Source organism: Phoenix dactylifera, chromosome 3, assembly GCF_009389715.1.
Source record: "Phoenix dactylifera cultivar Barhee BC4 chromosome 3, palm_55x_up_171113_PBpolish2nd_filt_p, whole genome shotgun sequence".
In the NCBI taxonomy this organism is placed as follows: Eukaryota; Viridiplantae; Streptophyta; class Magnoliopsida; order Arecales; family Arecaceae; genus Phoenix; species Phoenix dactylifera.
In genome coordinates this window covers 18,651,269-18,669,675 of record NC_052394.1, presented here as the reverse complement: position 1 = coordinate 18,669,675, position 18,407 = coordinate 18,651,269, and the positions used below count along the sequence as shown (strand labels likewise).

Here is an 18,407-nt window from a genome sequence, read left to right as displayed (position 1 = left end):
TTAGAGCAGAAGTTCATGACTACCCGATAATTTTAATGACTATGATCTTTGATATGCTGTCACTCCTTCCAAGCATTATTTAATTCATGCTGTATAGAAACTGTCAAATACTCTGAATTTTTGAACTCATATATCTTCCCATTTGGAGTTGGTGCAATGGCAATCTGTCTTCGATTTTCAGCAAAGTGATACTCATGAAGATTTAGTTTGTATCAGTTAATATCAAGTGATAGATCTTGACAACTCTCATAGATTTTCTTCTGGTTGGAGTTGGACATGCATGATTGTGAAAATGATTTTTATTTATATGGCAGCTGGCTGAAACAGTAATGCAGAATATTGCTTTCAAAAGATGAGGGTCTAGAAATAGTGCATCTTTTGATAAATATTTCTCTACTCTCATATTATTTGCTCTCTCTCTCTCTCTCTGTGTGTGTGTGTGTGTGTGTTGGATGAAAGTCATAACTATTGCTTGACTTTTATGAAAATGGAATATAGTTTGCCAAGGAAAGGAAAAAAAAAATACTACAAGCTGCCTGTAAGGCCACATTTGCAATTGAGTGGCCAAATTTGCATTGGTTATTACATATAAGTATGACTAAGGTCCTATTTGGGGGAGCTGTTGGCAGTAGAGCTTTTATAAAAAGCTGTTTGTTGTTTGGTAACTATATTTCTAAAGTGCTGTGCCACTTTAACATGTGTTTGGTAAACAAACTGAGAAAATACTTTTGTGTAACAAAATTACCATAAAAAATATTGTATAGTATTATATGATATAGTATAATATTACTGTAATGTAATATGATATTATTGTAATATAGTAATATAACATTGCATAATAATAATTTAATATAATATTAAATTATTTAATATAATATATCAATGTATTATGATATAATGTAATATAATATTATATTTATAGTATAATACAATAATAAAGTATAAAATATTATAATTATTAGTGTACATTAATTTTTCATAATATAACATAATATTAAATTACTTAACATAACATATTAATATATTATGATATAATGTAATATAATATTATATTTATAGTATAATACAATAATAGGAAATAAGAATACCTTTTCTTGCACGGAAGGGAGTCTGATCTACGGCTAGGGTTCTTTATTAGGGCTCCAGTAGATTTTTAGGTTTATAAAGAGACAAAGTATGTAATATTTTATTATGGGTATTTTGGTAAAAAAATAGCTTTCCGACAAAGCTCAAAATAGCTTTTTCGGAAAGCTCCAAAATGGAGCTTCTCCCAAAAAGCTGTTTTTAGCTTTCTGGAAAAACTAAAATAGCTTTTTAAAATTTTTACCAAATACCCTTTTTCATCCAAAAGTGCTTTTGGAGGGTCAGAAAGTACTTTTTGGCCCTCTACAAGCTCCCCTAAATGGGGCCTAAATTATCTGCACAAACCTGTAGATTTGGACTGATTTTACGGTTGCAAAGTCAACCCCAACTGGCTTCTGACAGTTGAACTTCTACAAAGGTTGCTGTGCTGGAGAGCAAGAAAGGCCGAGGAGTTGGTATGTCTGGAGGACAGTGATATGTTCCATCTGGGTGAACTGAAACTTTCAGGCTATCCATCTCAACTGCAGTAACATAGTGATCTATGACCTGTGTATTGCCTCCAAATTAGCCTGTTAAATTTTTCCATTTTGCACAATTATTGGATGAGGATCCAATGAGCTCAATGTTTCTTTCTTTATTGTCTTAGGTGGTCCAGCTTGCTAATAGCGAGGGTATCCCCTTAGAGTGGGGAGAAGGCATATTGAATCCCCTGCATAAGATATGTTGAGATCATCCAGGTTATCAATTCAGCAGATTCAAGACGGTATCTGTTGCAGAATGCTGATGAGATGGCCATTGGAGGAGGCTACTACATCGTGTATTGGAGAGGTCTAGTCTTGCAATCATGGCTCTTTGCATAATGTGCGACGGTTGTGATTGATTATGCCAGCTCCATATATCATATAATGTGGTCTTATTTACGACTTGTAACTCTTTGTACACTGTGCGATGGTTGTGATTATGCGAGCTTCATGATATCATGATGTGATCTTATTTACTATATGGATTTCATGCAATCATGACTATAACATCTGTTATGGCATATATGAATAATTGAGCTGTAATTGTAGAGGATTGGATCAGAGACTCTAAGAAAGTTGCTTGCAATTCCCTCCACGTGTAACAGCCACCAACATCTCTTCCCTGAAAAAATAAGTCTTGACTTGACCATTAGATCATCAGATTATGCATTCCTATCCGTCCGATGGGCGTACCATAAAGGAACCTCGCCTTTGCTGGGTTTAGCTTCAGTTTCAGGCTTTGAGAGCAAATGAGAAGGCTTTGGTTGATGGATTCTTTATCGGTAAGATCTCCATATTTTTTTTCCAATTCTTTTTCAGTGATATAATTTTGCTTCTACTTTATATTTTATCAGTTATAACAAAGTTTGGTTGATCTATCCTTCTCCTTTCTTTTCCATTTGACTCCACTTTGTTCTGCAATTCTTTAGCATTCCTTTTAAAATTTAGAAGATCTTTAGGGAAGAATGGCAGAATCTACAGCTGAGGAGACGATCATTGTGTACAAAGATTCATCGTCTTCTGATTCTGAAAGCGAGAAGGCCCTATTCCCGGTTTTTAAAAAGAAACGGTTGTTTGGGAGGAAGGAACCGGGTGCATACCATCCTCGGAGGAGGAAAATGTAATGCCTTTTCGGAATTCTCGTATCAATTTCTTTACTTGTAGTCCTATTGGTGTAAAAATATTTTTTACAAGAAGAGTCTCGGAATAGCTACTCTGAATTTTGATTGTGTTATATTTGTAGGTTTTTCTTTTTATGCTAAGAAATCCAATCTCCAAATCTAATATTCTTCTCTTTTTTTTTTTGAGAATATTTTTCTATGATTGGATATTTAATAACTAAATATTAAACATGCAACTGTAGCATATATTGAGCATCTTTTAAGCTATATGGGAAATATTATATAAGCACTGCTAAATGTCCCTTCTCTTTTATTTGTTAATAGCTTTTTTCTTGGGAATTTCTGATTTAGCTCATAGTATTTATGAAGATTTCTGTTTCATTTAATCAATGTATTGTAGTTAACCTGGCTCGACCTTATGTTCTCCCTTGTATCTGAATTGCTAATCATCATCTTGTTGGATGAAGCTTCCCCCCACCTCAGATAATAAATAAATAAGCAATTATCAGCACCTGTTCTGTTTAAATACAATTTCTGAATTTGTAATGAGGCTATCCGGAAGCTTAGCTTATGTGACTTGACTATATCTGGTTATTTGGGCATGTAAGCAGTACAAGTTCATTCTCCATCCAGAAGAGGGTGGTTGCAATGGAGTAGGGATGTGAGGGAAGGGTAAAGGGAAAAGCAGAGTGAATATGGTTCACTGTGAAGTGTGAACCGAATAAGAGGTTCTTACTGCCTTCTCTTACAGCATTTGGTTGTATTTAGTGGATTCTCTCGATGAATTGGATGGGTTTCCCTCCCTTGTTATCAAAAAAGGAAGAAGAAGAAGAAGAACCAGGGAGGAGAGCATTGACAGCGGAATAGGTGGAAAAGAAGGTGGGGTTTGTTTTTTGTGGGATGTCATTAGAGAGTATTGAAGCAGCAGCAAAATTTTGGAAAGCCGAAATGGATGACAGTTACTGATCTGGAAAGACAGCTTGATTTGGTAAGTGACAGTTGTGAATTTCAAAAGAAAATGTTTGGACATCTATGCTGAGCTTAGAAAACCATTTTGTAATACATAATATGATGAGAGATGCTCATGTCTTCATTGCTGGTTCAGCTGTCTATATAAAACAACACATGAACCTAGTGAGTGATCTATTACAGATACAGCTGGACATGAGGGCCCTGTTGTCCTAGCCTTGCCCATATGCCGCTTTACTCATGTTCTCCAGTCATGATCTAAAGTCCGTATTTGTTGTGCCTGAACTTTCCGTGCGATGATGATTAATCCATGCACATTCAAATCTAAAAAAGATGATGTAAGTTCTTCTGACATATTAACTTGTGATCCACATGTGTAATAACAAATTTACTTGCCCAAGATGGCATTAGGCATTTGCTTCTGTATCTTGTTTTTTCAGAACTAGGACAGGAGAAAACTCGGCCTCAATTAGGTGCAGGAGAGATTTGAACCATCTCACTGGTGTCCGACAACCAGTGACTTTGCCTGAACTTTCTGCATGATGATGATTCCGTGAAAATTCAAATCTATAAAAAATGATGTAAGTTATTTTGAAGTATTAACTTTCTGATCCGCATATGTCATAACAAATATTACTTGCCTAAGATGCCATTAGACATTTGCTTCTATATGTTGTTTTTTCAATAACTAGGATAGGAGAGCTTTGAGGAAATCAGGTGGGGGGGAGATTTGAGACATGTCAGTATGTCACTGGTGTCCAACCGCCGCTGACTTTACCAACTGAACCAGTTGGCACCTTCCATTTGCTTCTATGTTCATCATATCTCATGTATCCTTCACTGCCACTATGAGAGCAAGATTTAATAATGACGATTGGGTAAATGTAGACAAATGATGTCTAATCTGTATAGTTTGTATGGCATTTTTCTTTGTTCCTAAAAATATATTATTAAGAATACAATTTATGCACTCATTTGGATGTTTTTCATCAACTGAAGCTTGTGATGGGCCTTATTGAAATTTTTTGCACAAAGCATTATTTTTAATTTATATTTGATTTTTTTTTAACAAAAATTCCTTTTTCTTGGCTTTGATCAATATAATGTACAACGTACCATTTATATTTGGCAGATGTTGGAAAGAAATCTCCACCATTTTGCTTTAAAAATAGAAAGATGTTGGGAAGGCAGACAAATGCTCAATGAGTTGCTTAAGTTTCTTAAGTTCTCTACTCCATTTTAGTATCTATTTTGTTGCTTGTAGCATACTTTGGACTGGTCGCTTAAATTGATAAATTGACATAATCTTTGCAGTTTATTTACCATATATCAAGTCTCATGTGATCTTTAAATCTTTCATATACCAATGCTGTTGCTTGAATTTATAATTCTTTTAACCCCAAATTTCTATAATAATGTATGAGAATGCTTTTGCTACGTTAAAACAACATCTAGTCGCTGATTTGTTTGTTCTGATTTCAGCTGCCGATATCATATTATGGAGAAACAAGCAAATGTCAGCGAGTATTCTTGCTGCTGTTACTGTTCTCTGGCTTCTCTTTGAATGCATGGGCTATCACTTTCTCACTTTTATCTGTCACTCTGTTATATTTTTACTGGTAGTATTGTTTTGATATTAATTTGATATATTACTAAATAGTCAGTTTGAGAGAATTGGATATTAATTTAACAGATTAGTAAATATTTGCCATAAATAATTCATCTACCTTCTTTTTACCTACTTATTCATAAAAGCTACATTACTTTGAAACAACATGAACGTAACACATTCTCTTCATTGTTGCCCCCTAGTTTACTAGCTGATGGAAAGAAAGTTGATGTAAGCAATGCAGTTTTCTGGTTGCCATGCAGCAAGCTTACATACATGTATATCAATTTACAATGATACAGTTTCCAGTTTATCATCTACAGTGCATAAATTAATTCCACTATTTTACTTATAAAATTCAGGTCCCCTCCAAATTTTTTGGAGGTTATCTTGCCCAAGGACGTGTTCCTAACAATAGTTCATTCAGTGAGCCATAAAATCAATGAAACTTTTGCGATTTTCAGATTTGTTGCTTCAGGAAAGGATTTGAAGAAATTCCACACAGTAAAGCTCCAACAATTGATCCTTGTTTTGTGTAATCTATGTTCAGTTCTCAGCAGGGAAAATTGTCATGCAGGTGATCACTGGCTTGTGGGTTCTTTCTGTAATTGGCAGTTGGTTCAGTTTTTTTACTCTTTTCTACATTGGTCGGTTCCATTTCATCCCTCCCTGCTTTGATGTTTTATGTTTTGTTTCATCTAGGATCCTTTGTTTCCTCCAATGCATACCTCATCTGTCCGTAGCTTGGAGGTCTAGATAGTTCCATCCATGGCATCTGTTTGAGAGGCAGGGTTGTTAGATAGCGATGTCCTTGGTTATTGATATTTATCATTCAATGAAATTAATACATGAATGGAGTTAGCTACATGTATGGTATATGAATATATCATCTTCTAATTATAGAGAAAACATGATCACAGGTGTTCATCAAGCCAGCACAGGTGCTTATCTATTTGTTGTTTGCAATTATATTATGCGTGCCTTTTTTTTGATTACCAGGATATCTCTACTTGACAGAAGTAGAAGTTTCAAAAATGCATTGACAGCTGCAAAGATACAAATACTTGTGGGATTCTTCACTTATTTCCACCAAACAAAGAACCAATTTTATAGGAATTAATTGAACTATTTTAAATGAATGTTATCAGAAGATTGTACTGAATTCAAGGTGGAAGCCTTTTTAACATGCCTTTTGCTATTCCTGTATATATATTTACTACTGCCTGTTCCTGCTCAGCTGTCAATTATTTGGGGCCCTCATACGCTCACTGGCTTTGGAACACACTGGCAATGAGGTTTGGTCAAAAGAATGATGATGCAGTATCAGTGTTCAGAGAAGCTGATACCTGTACCTCTTCTTATTATTTTCCTAATTGCAACCCCTAGATTACTAACACATACTGAAGAAACATGACACATAATGATGAAAGGTCAAGAGTTCTGTAGATATGAACATGGATGCTAGTTGGAATTCTTTTGAATTTCTTTTTGGTTGATTGATTTAATCTACAAGGAATTTTCCATTTGTGGTTGACCAATTTCAAGACTGTCTTCATGGTAACTATTTGACTGATGAATGTTATTTTCTATCTAGTAGTCCTTTTATATCAATATAACAACCAGTATCTTTCTCGGATAAGCATAAATTCAAAAAAAATACACATCGCCAAGAACTGTCAACTCTGTTTGGTGGCGCCTCTTCCCTAAGAAGTTGCCATTGCAGGATATCCAGGGGTTCAAAACCTGGTTATTGCTGGAAAAAAGAAAGATAACTATGTTTCTAAATCCTATATATGAGTTTGAATAATCTGAAATCTTATAAATCCATGCTGGTATGCAAGACAGTGGATATCTTCTTGACCATCAACTAGCACTAGAAACGCTCAAAACAATAGGGAAGTATTCAATTTTAGGTTCCATGGATATATTTCTCAGACTGCACTTGGCCTATAACATGTTGTCCACTCAACTGATGGACATTATGCATTAACCATATAATTATGACATACAGACAAATAGATATGGATCAACATTTTGGCCATGCTTGCTTGCATAGTTTTGGACATCTCCTAATGTAAATGGTGAGTCATTGCTTTCTTTATCAAAACTGTTTTCAGGAATGCCTATATCTAGAGAAGTATCCCCAGAGATTGACAGGGGGTTGCAGAATTAATTTTTCAGCTTGTTACTTTATTTTATTGCACTTTTTTTTTTGTAACAGATTTCCTTATGATCAGGGTACATTTTTGTGTCCGGAAATTTGTTAGTTGCCAGTAATGCATTACATAAATTTTAACATGTTTATCGCATAATTCTTTGCAGTTTTTGTGCTTCTGTATTCCTTACCTGCACTTTATGAGACAGATGAGGATCAAGTCAGACACAGCTGCTGGGAAGGCAATGATTGAAATGAACAAGCAATATGCTGTTTTAGATAAAGAAACTTTTGTGCAAAATTCCCCGATGCCCATTCTCTGATAAGAAGCAGCAATGAAAAGTGAACTCATTTCCTTGTCCATAGAATTCCAGAGCTTTCCCTCAAGCTTTAGTGTCTTCTTATGCTGATTGTTGGTTGATAATTTTATAAAGGGCATCCAGATAAAAGTTTATGGCTTGAAACGTTTGTAGATGCAAGTCATTGAGGAAGCTAACAATTTTGGGGACCGGTAGGTGGGTATCGTAGCCTTTTTATAACCCGTCCTATAAGAAGAGCTTTCTGGATTATTTACTGATTGGAAATTATGTTGTAGTTGTTTTATCAACAATCTTCTTTTTAATTGGTGTACTAGCTGTAGCTGGATCTGTTTTAATCATAATTTAATATTTAAGCTTCTAATGAGGGCATTTAGAATTCAAGGACCTTCTGTCACGACTCTGTTCTATTCTGTTCCACTCATAAAAACTTTCAGCCTTGGCCTTGTTTTGTCACAAATTTAGTTAGTTTATCCTTGTATTGCCCTAAAACACTTGTAATTAAGGTCACAAAGCTTTAGGTACAGAGTAGAGAAAGGAACGAAACATTGAACTCAACTTTTCTAGCCTTTTGATTCACAAAGATGCTACATACCTCGGAAAGATTATTGCAGCAGTTGCTGCAGGCTTTTACATGCTCTTCTAAGAAGCATTATTTTCATTCCAGACAGCATATTCGGACATCTAAACATATCAACAACTTGCAAGGATAAGAAATCAAACAGTAGGTGAGTTGATCTTTCTCGAACTGGCTGTTGACATTCTTAAATAAATTTCATGTGTTCATGCTTGTGTTGGTACATCCACGGGGATTGTAGGTGAAGAGCCCCCTTTTTCACCCCTTTCACCGACACTGTTATCTGCAAACTTTAAGCTTGCTGAGTGGTAACCTTTCTCTTTCTCTTTCTCATTCCATTCAGCTGAATAATATACTTCTTCTGTTGCATTTGGTTTCGGGCCACAGAACATTCCACCCCACTGTGGGAAATAGATGAGCATGATGGGTAGGGTGCAGCACAGGATCATGATGCCCATGAGGGTGATCCCTGTTTCCTTTGAGTATTTGGAGCCTCTGAAGAATATAAGCTGAGTTATGACTGCTCCCAGACTGCCACCTCCTCCTGTCATCCCAGAGATCAATCCCAAAGACCTGCACAAACATATCTTTTATCATGGTTGCTGGTTTTCATTGTTTTTAAGAAACTAATATCTATTCTTTCGAAAATTTTGAAAACTTGAAACTTGTTAGGGGCGGATATGGCCTCTGGTGAAAGAAATTAACATGTCTGAAACCCAGGACAAAGATTGTGCTAGAAGTTTTAGCCATCCATCCTTACCTTCTGGAGACGAAAGGGACGACACCGAAGGTGAGCCCACAAGCAGCCTGAACAAAGAATGAGAAGAGCACCATGACCACAATGGACGCACTGAGGGTGTCCATCCTCCCTAACATGATACAGAGAAAGCCACCAAAGCTCTGCACCACCCACAAACTCCACAACCTCCCCCTCATCCCAAACCTCTCGGACATCCGATCCGACAGCCACCCGCCACCGGGCCTCGACACGATGTTCGCCAGCCCGAAGCTCGCCGCAATGATCCCGGCAATCTGGAGATTGACACCAAATCTATCATAGAAATACTCTGCTATAATGTTGTCCACCGTCAACTCCACCCCAAAGCAGTACCCGTACGTTAAGGCCAGTATCCATCCCCTATAGTTTGAGACTCCATGGTAGAACACCTTATGGAAGCTGTCCTTGGGCTTGTTTCCGGCCTTCTCCAGATTCCGGTAGTTGCCGTCGGGCATGTCCTGGCCTGAAGCTAGGACGGCGATCGCCGACAAGGTCTGCATGACCCCCGGGATGAAGAATGCGACACGCCACGCAGTGAAACTCGCAGTACCGGTGTCGCGGATGAGGTCGTAGACGAGCGGCATGATGAGCTGGGTGGCGCCGCCGCCGAGGTTGCCCCAACCTCCGGCGAGGCCGTTGGCGACCCCTACTTTTGGCGGGGAGAACATGGAGCTCATCCAGAACTGGCAGGAGACGAAGGTGGCGATGGAGAAGCCGGTGAAGAAACGGACGAGCAGGTAGGAGGAGGCGGAGTTGATGATGGCGGTGAAGTAGACGGCCGGGGTGGTGAGGAGGATGAGGGAGGCGGAAGCGAGGCGGGGGCCGACGAGGTCGCAGGCAGTGCCCATGGCGAGGCGGGCGAAGACCACGCCCGAGACCGAGGCGATCCCGGCGTTGCCGATGTCGGTGGTGGTGAGGCCCAGGCTGTCGCGGATCACCGGGAGTAGTGGCGGGGCGGCGAACGTCGACACGAAGCAGCAGAAGAAGGAAAACCAGGAGAGGTGGAAGGCGCGCATGTGCGGCGCGGCGAAGGACAAAAGCCGGAACTCGGTGGCCTTGTGCTCCGAGTCGACCGGAAGCTTGAAGTGCGTCACCTCGGACTCCGGTAACTCCACTTGGAGCGAGGATGGTTTCTTTGAATCCTCCATGTCTCGCTCCTTGGGCTTCACTCGGTGGTGAATGGTAGCTGATCAGGAACTAAAAGTTGCACTTGTTTTTATGTAACTGGACCAGTCCAGACGAGTGTATTTGGGACTCTTGAGGGAGCATGGCCTCCTTCTCTGCTAGATAATAGACATTTAGGGGTTTGGGAGTTGTTGAGGGAATAGCGGAAAGGCGCATGCAGAAGAAAATTCTGTGTGTCATGGGAGAAAAGGAAGAAAACGAAGAACAAATTGAGGGGAGAAGAAAAGCTTGTGGACTTTTTGGTATGTCTTCCCCCCGCCGCGGTTGTGAAAGGGCAAGGAAAGAGAGAGACGGCAGCGGGCAATCAAAACGCCGCTTGGTCGCGTTTTTGACTTTGGAATCTTCAGCAACTCCAAGGGGACTGGAACTAATTCTTTTCGTGGAGAAAAATATCCTCAATCCTCCCTTTTTAAATTAGTTAATTACGTTAGGACACTATGACCCTTTTAAGTTGTTTTCTAATTGTTTCTAAGGTTCCAGCTTACAAACTCCAGGCTCGAATCATGCCTTCTTAGGGTCTTAGTCTTGCCTTCAATATGGTTGCAGGTGCTAGCTTGGAACAGGGTAATTTAAGTTTGGGTGCAGCAGAAATCCTTTTTAATTTCTTTGAGGACCTACGAGATTTTGCCAAGTATTGGTTGTAGGAATTTTCTATAGTGTGAGCTGCAGGCCTGTGGCTGTGAAGGATCCTGCGGCTGTGACAGCCATTTATGTTAGTGGCAGTCATACCTAATGTACCAAAAAAATAATGGATGTACCATTTTTTTTCAAATGACTAGAGTATCCTCATTTATAGTTCTATAATCCCCAAGGAATGTCAACAGCTATCTAGGTGGGTCAACATTACAGAGGTGATTGCTCCACAAAAGCTGAATTTTGATTTCAAGAGATTTACATTTTTTTTACAGAACCAAGAGGAAAAAAATCAAAGTCAAGTAAGAGAAGGATTCAGGCCATTGGTATTAAGCCTAATAACTTTACCAACCATTAGTATCTTTACAAAATATTTTTTTATAAAAATGTTCCATTTTTTTTTTATCGTAGCAATTAACTTCGATATGTTTGGCCTAAAATTACACTATTGCATAAACACCGGATTTGACGCAATCTGAATAGATAGGAAGAACGACAGAAGCAAGCAGCCTAAAGGGAGAGGGTGATGTCTCCATAGGTAGCAAGAAGCGAATGTCAGTCAAGCGGGCAGGCCTTTGTATCTAAGGGGGCTTGAAGAGAGAAAGGGTGGAACAGTGCAGTCATCTTGGATGAGAAGAAAGAGACCGACTTCATCGACTTCCAATTTTTTTATTATATTATGTGTATGTATTCATCATGCCTAGGTATATAGTCCAAAAGCAGTTAATATAGCTAATTATAATAATTATAAAAATAAAATATTTTTTATATATAACTTTGCCGGATGATGTTTAGTATTGGAGAAATTACATCCTATACTATCAATTATAATTGCTCGTTTATCAGACATGTTTTTTTTTGATGCATTGTTATAGGATTTTTTTTTCCTCCCTTAATAAGAGGCTAGTTTTGTTATTGCACACCGAGTGCTCAGTCTCTGTATCTCAGCAAGCCGGGCCTCAGTTGAATAGACACTCGTCCTGGGGTCTGGGGAACTGGGAAGGTGTCGTTTTCCGAAACATCCAAAGAGTCCAAAGGGCGCTGGTGCCCAACGTTGGCCTTCCAACCCAAGCTTTGGGCGACCACCCTTTCAGGTGAACGCGGGGATTCGATTGCAAGCCCTCCTTTCAACCCAGACGTACGTAGAAGCGCGGGGCTCCGTTCGAAAGCCGGTGCCAAATAATAATAATCATAATTACATGATATCTCTCTAATTTTGGACCAATCCCAATAAAACTTTCTCGGTTGCTAAAAGTTTCAAATGGACCTTAAGCTTTCAAACGGTTTCAAATTGATTTCACCATGCATCTCTATTAACATTAGTGATGTCACATAATCATCACATAGGATCATTCATCGCATAGTGGTGTCAAGACTCATCACGTACATATCTCAAAGTGCTCCAAACTTCTTTATCTATTCATCTGCACATATCTCAAAATAACCAATGCATGACCATAATAGATGATTTAGATTATTCACCTATCTGTACAAATCTCAAAACTAACATCTATAAATATAGCTAAATTTATCATATATATATATATATATATATATATATATATATATATTGGTATCTGCTGACCTCGTCTCTACCCAACAGGCCACTGTGGTGTTGCATGGGAAGCTGTTTAGGGACTTTAAAGAGGCTTGTTGTGGAGTACAGCTTAAACTATTTAAATACCTGTATTCCGTGAACTTCAGATACGATCAAATTAAAGAAGAAAAAGTTTGGTTGCTTCTTTTGTTGGTATCCTCAGTCTCTTTCTTTAATTCCCACAAAACTCGAGTCAAAGTCTTCCTTTTGAACAATTCGGATAAAAAATCCAAGTCAAGGGCCAAAAAAAGTGCACTAGGGGACGGAGCTGATGCTCCTTGAACAAATATATTGATTGTTCTGCATTTTGCGCATCTCATTTATACATAAATATTATCTTGGGTTGCATGCATGACTCAATCGTTTGACCAACCATCCCTTTTATATTGCACCCATTACAGGAGCCAATACTGTTTCCTTTAGACATGACGCTGGTGTGGCAACTCATAGCTCAACCAAATCTCCATATATTGTATTAATTTTCTATGCGAGTCACACCAGTCTTCTCATATCGCATGGTTGTAGAAGCCTACTCACGCAACTAAACTAACAAATACCGACCCAAGCTTTTTCCACACCCCATGGAGGTGGGTTTTTTCTTGTTTTTTTGGCTCTGAAGGAATAATGGAGGAGGTAAGGAACTTCCCCCAACTTTATTAAGAGAAAAACTCCATAGAGCACTTCTTTGGGCATTTGACATGTGGAAAGGTTGGAACCAAAAGGGCCAAGAGGCAATGACTCAAGGTCCACTATAGTTGAATGACATGAGCACTCCACAAGAAAGACATCTCAAATGACGCTCGCGGAGGAGTAGATTGCAAGTGGGGAGGATTGGCAGCTTCCTAACCAAATAGGCTTGGGGTCGGACAATTTCGGATCATGTTAGACCTAAATTTTGAGAAATTATATCCTGCATCGTGCCAATTAGATTGTTTCATTTCTATAGGATTCATTCATGATACGCTCATTTCGGTGATTGATCCACAAAACTAAGATGATATGATACATAATCTTATTGGTGTATATGGTGCTGGATATACTTTACCTTATATTTGAGAGACTATATTGGATTCTTCTTTATAAAATTCATTCGCTTGTATCATCAGGTACAGAAGGATTTGATCAAGCGTCTGCTAGGCTGAATTAAAGATCACACTGTAGTCCATCTGATCTTAAATTATGAGCTCAACTTTAGGTTCGAAATGAACTGCCCCGGCCTACTTGATCCACTTGCTCCTCTTATTTGAAGGTGTGAGGCTCGGGGATGCAATTTGCAGTCCTCGAATCGGTTGGCCACGCCATGAAGTTGTGGCTATTAGATGTCACACACATTGAAGGCTATTTCATAACTTCTTCCATGTACCAATCAAATCTATTAAATTCCAGGTGTTAATGCAGTGATAGCATCTCAAAATGGGCAAGAGGACTTGCACTATCCCTTTGATAAAACGGGCTGCAGATTGTCCAAGTAATAATCAACCAATATTCCACCGAGCTCTGGAGGGCTGCTCTGCTCGGATGAGGACTTCCTGTTGCGCTGCGAAGCAGAGGTCAGACTCTTTCTGGATGTTGGCGTCACAAAAATTCCGATTATCCTTAATCTACTTTTCTATGAAGATGAAGTGATGGAGCCCAGGCCTTTTCTATTAAGCCTCGCGTGTTATATTATGAGGTCAGGGCCATAATCGAGAGCTTATCAACTCTAGGCTTTCATCATATCAAGATTAACTTGTTTTGTCATGGATCGATAGAGAAGGGTTGCTTGGGACTTCTTGCAATGAGATTGTGAAACTAGTGATATGACAAGTAGTTTATGGAACAAATTCCTGTCACTAACGTCTATGGCAAATCAACCCTCCATGGAGAGGTTTTCCATTAGATGCATGGATACAGATGGGGAATGATTATAGTTATGTTCTGTCACAGGATTGCCGGCTACAACTTCAGGAGTCGTTGGAATTAATGCAAACGTACACCTTCGAGAAGGAAAAAGAATTTATGTCAAACATTGTCTATTTATATCAGTCTAGAACACTATATTTTCTCCTCCAATGGTTAGGTGATTTGATAAATATTTGTTTACGTATATTTGATAAATGTGCTATTCGGATATCTGCTTACAGAGAATCAAGAAGTGCAGTTATATTATAAGAAGATGTGACTGTAAGTAATTTAATGCCTTATCCTCCTGCATGACTTTATAAGTATGAAATATGCTTGTAAAGAATGGTAGGTGGGCAATTAAGCATATTTTGTTGCCTGGTTCACAGGCATTTGTGACAACAGTACTTGTCATTATGACTTCACAAGGCCATACGATTTTTTTTTTATTTAGTAAATCAGACAGAATTCAAGCGAGACTTGGGTCAATTATAGATTCCCCTTCTAATATTTTAAAAATATATATTCAACTATTTAACTTTTGCTATGTACATAACACATAACCTCCTACTATTATTTTTCTATTAAATAAGCTAATGGACTTGCTGACATCCTCACTCTCTAACCTATTTGAGTCTTAAGATATTTTATCTTTTTTATTTTTATTATTTTCTTTCTATTCCTTTTGTTATTTGAAATCCTTTTCAAACTTCACATTTTTTATGTTTAGCCAAATTATTCCTAAATGTGGAACTTGTGATGATGATTAGAACTCCACCAAAAAAAGGTATGCTTATTAAAATCCAAGATATTTATATATAATTTACCAGATTTAGACTTTGAGAGCCCAAATATGTTAAGTGACTATACATAGCTACTAGAATTTATAGCTAGAAGCAAGCATAGCCCATCTCAAAGCCTTAATTTGATAAATTATATACAAATATCTTGAGTTTTAAGAAGCATACTCCTTAAGTTGAGTCTTAATCATCGTCACAAGTTCAATATTTGAGAATAATTTCGCCAAACATAAAAAAAATCCAAATTTCAGAAAATTTAAATAATAAATAAATAAAGATTATAAGATATTTAACAGGAAGATAACAGTAAGAAGTTTATATTCCCGAAATGTTGGATAGAAATCTGTAACTGCCCTAAACCTTGAGAGCTTTTTTTTTTTTGAAACATAAGGAAAGTCCAGCCAAAAATGATTACATCATTGAGGTAATGTTACAAAGGTGAAACAAAAGGAAAGAATAACAAAAAACAAAATATTGGTGACGAGAAAGTGGAAGTCAAACAAACAAACCAAAAAAACAAGCTTCTTTCAGGCCCCTACAAGACTTTGTAGCGAGCTTCTGATGCAACAGTTCGGCTTCTTTCTTAGAAGAGAACTATAACAAAAATAGTTTTTTTTTTCTTTCTTTTATTTTCCTTTTCAAAACAATTATTTTGTTACCGAGAATACGCTTCCCAGCAGCACGGAGAAAGAAGATGCCATGCTGCCGAATCCTAGCCGTTCGATTCCATCACAAGGACCACGCACGGACCCAGGACTCCTCGCTGGCTTCCTCCGTCGACGGTCCTGATGAAACCACGTCACCAGACAAGCCCAACCTGGCCTCCAGATCCGCGAGGATCCGCTTGAGCACCACGAGCACCTCCGTCATCTGCGGCCGCTCGTTTTTATACGGGCGCACGCACCGGCACGCAAGCTTGAACGCCGCGCCCACCGAAGCCCGGTCCCACTCCCCCAGCCTCGGGTCAACGATGGACCCCACGCCTCCGTCACCGTCCGATCCGCCACGCGTCGTCGCCTCCTGCGCCTTGTGAACGATCGACTCCGCCCCGCCCGTTGGCGTGGGGACCACCGCCCGCGTCCCCGTCACTAGCTCTAGCAGCACGACGCCGAAGCTGTACACGTCCGACGCCTCGGACACGTGCCCGACGGAAAAGCTATCCGGGTCCACGTACCCCATGGTTCCCCTCACCTCGGTCGACACGTGGGTCCCATCTGTCGGAACGATCCTCGACACGCCGAAGTCGGAGAGCTTGGCGACGCCGGACTCCGTGAGGAGGACGTTGGTCGGCTTCACGTCCCGGTGGACCACGGCCCCCTCGGGGAAATCGTGGAGGTACGCCAATCCCTCGGAGACGTCGACGGCGATCCGTACCCGACGGTGCCACGTGAGCTCGCCGTGGAACAGCGCGCGGGAGAGGTTCCCGCCGGCCATGTACTCGTAGACCAGCGAGTGCTCACGACTCCCGAGGCAGTACCCGACTAACGTCGTTAAATTCCGGTGACGGAGTTTGGCGAGGATCTCGACCTCGCGGTAGAACTCGGGGAGTTTTTTCTCGCGGTAGATGCGTTTGATCGCCACGGGTTGGCCGGAAGGGAGTTTTCCCAGATAGACCCGCCCAGCGCCACCCTCGCCGAGAAGGAGGCGATCGTCGTAGCCGCCCGTCGCCTGGCGGAGCTCTGCCTTGGTGAAGATGTAGAGGCCGTCGGTGGGGAGCGGAGATCCGATCGTGACCGTCCGATCCGCATCGTTGTCGGTGGATCGCCGCCGTCGGGATCGGTGGATCAGGACGGCGAGGAAGACGATGGCGGCGATGGAGGCGACTCCCGCGGCGGCGGATCCGGCCGCGATCTTGATGGATCTGGAGGATGAGGAGGAGGGGGGAATCGGGGAGGCGGAGGAGGACGGCAGCCGCGGAGGGGGAGGGGAGGGGAGGAGGTTGCTGGTGCCGAGACTGCCGACGTTCTCGAGAATTTGGAGCATGCAGAGGGCGTAGGAGCGGAAGCGAGGGAGGGGAGGGGCGGCAGGGGACCAGATGCCGATGGTGGCGGCCATGCCGCAGGGGACAAACTCCTTGCTGTTGGTGATGTTGAGGAGGTCGAAGGTGGCGCCGACGACGGCGTTCTGGCAGTCGGCGCAGGCGGACTGGTTGGTTGAGAGGTCGGATTGGAAGGTGGCGCAGAGGCGGGTGGCGTTAGAGAGGTTGACGGCAGAGCGGATGGCGGAGACGGTGGTGTAGAGGCAGGGGCGTTTGCCGGCGGCCAGGTCGCCAGAGAGGTTGCAGGAGTCGCTGGAGTTGAGGAGGGAAGGGCGGACGAGGCCGCGCCTGATGAGGGAGGCGGAGAAGGCGGAGGCGCAGTCCGAGGCGGCGGGGTCGGGGAGGAAGGCGACGACGGTGTGGTTGGCGTGGCGGATGGCGGCGTAGATGTAAGCAGCGAAGACGAACCAGCAGCATCCGGTGGTGGTGGAGCCGGCGGCGGTGTCGGTGGCGTTGGCGTAGCACGTGGCGGGGATGAGGGGGGTGGCGGAGTCGAGGTCGTAGGGGCACGTGGCGTTGGAGCCGAGGATGGGGAGGAGGAGGAGGAGGAGGGAGAGGTGGTGGCAGTACCGGCGAAGCATTCTAACGGTTGGGGTGGGGGGTGGAAGAAGGGTGGATATGGGAAGGAAGAGACGATCAAAGAACAATTAAAGGGAATTTCTTCGGCTCGTCGCCAAAGATTGGGATGAGGAGAAATACTTTGTTCCCTGGTGGTCGCTGTTGACCGGCGAGACTGAAGGATTTGACTCCGTTTTATCAAAAAAAACCGCGAGACCGAAGGATTTGACTCCGTTTTATCAAAAAAAAAAAAACTCTGGACTAGTATTTTGATATTTTATACTCTCGTAAAGGAACTCAGCTATTTTTAGGTATTATGCCCCTGCCATCTTCAATGATATGTTATTTACCAAAAAAAAATGATGTGTCAACTATGTAATTGCGTATGCAAAATAATTTAACATCATCATGCTTTCCAACTCATATCAAGGGCACTATATTTGATATTTCATAAGTTATGTCAATCCTATGGAGCTCTTATTACGCGCATATAAACAATTCTCTGTAGCAAAAGAAGATTGGTATTTAGGCCGGTTGATCATCGAATTACCAAATCAGTAGTTACAAAATTGATGAACATTTCGT

At 40.9% G+C, this 18,407-nt stretch overlaps 2 protein-coding genes and 1 long non-coding RNA gene across 3 annotated transcripts; 1 reads left to right on the top strand and 2 right to left on the bottom strand.

Moving 5' to 3' along the window:
- The first annotated feature begins 1,341 nt into the window (after positions 1-1,341).
- On the top strand, positions 1,342-7,845 carry LOC113463440. Its single transcript, XR_003387660.2, has 2 exons — positions 1,342-1,633; positions 1,730-7,845. It is a non-coding gene; the product is annotated as an uncharacterized LOC113463440 (long non-coding RNA).
- On the bottom strand, positions 6,263-10,319 carry LOC103717870 (high-affinity nitrate transporter 2.3-like). The gene is made up of 2 exons (XM_008806411.4): positions 9,113-10,319; positions 6,263-8,925 (listed from the first exon to the last, which is right to left on the bottom strand). Exons 1-2 carry the CDS (start codon positions 10,276-10,278, stop codon positions 8,559-8,561), a joined length of 1,533 nt encoding a protein of 510 aa, XP_008804633.2. The 5' UTR covers positions 10,279-10,319; the 3' UTR covers positions 6,263-8,558.
- A 5,636-nt stretch (positions 10,320-15,955) lies between these two features.
- On the bottom strand, positions 15,956-17,845 carry LOC103717896 (proline-rich receptor-like protein kinase PERK3). The gene has a single exon (XM_026808764.2). It carries the CDS (start codon positions 17,843-17,845, stop codon positions 15,956-15,958), a length of 1,890 nt encoding a protein of 629 aa, XP_026664565.2.
- Between the last annotated feature and the right edge of the window lie 562 nt (positions 17,846-18,407).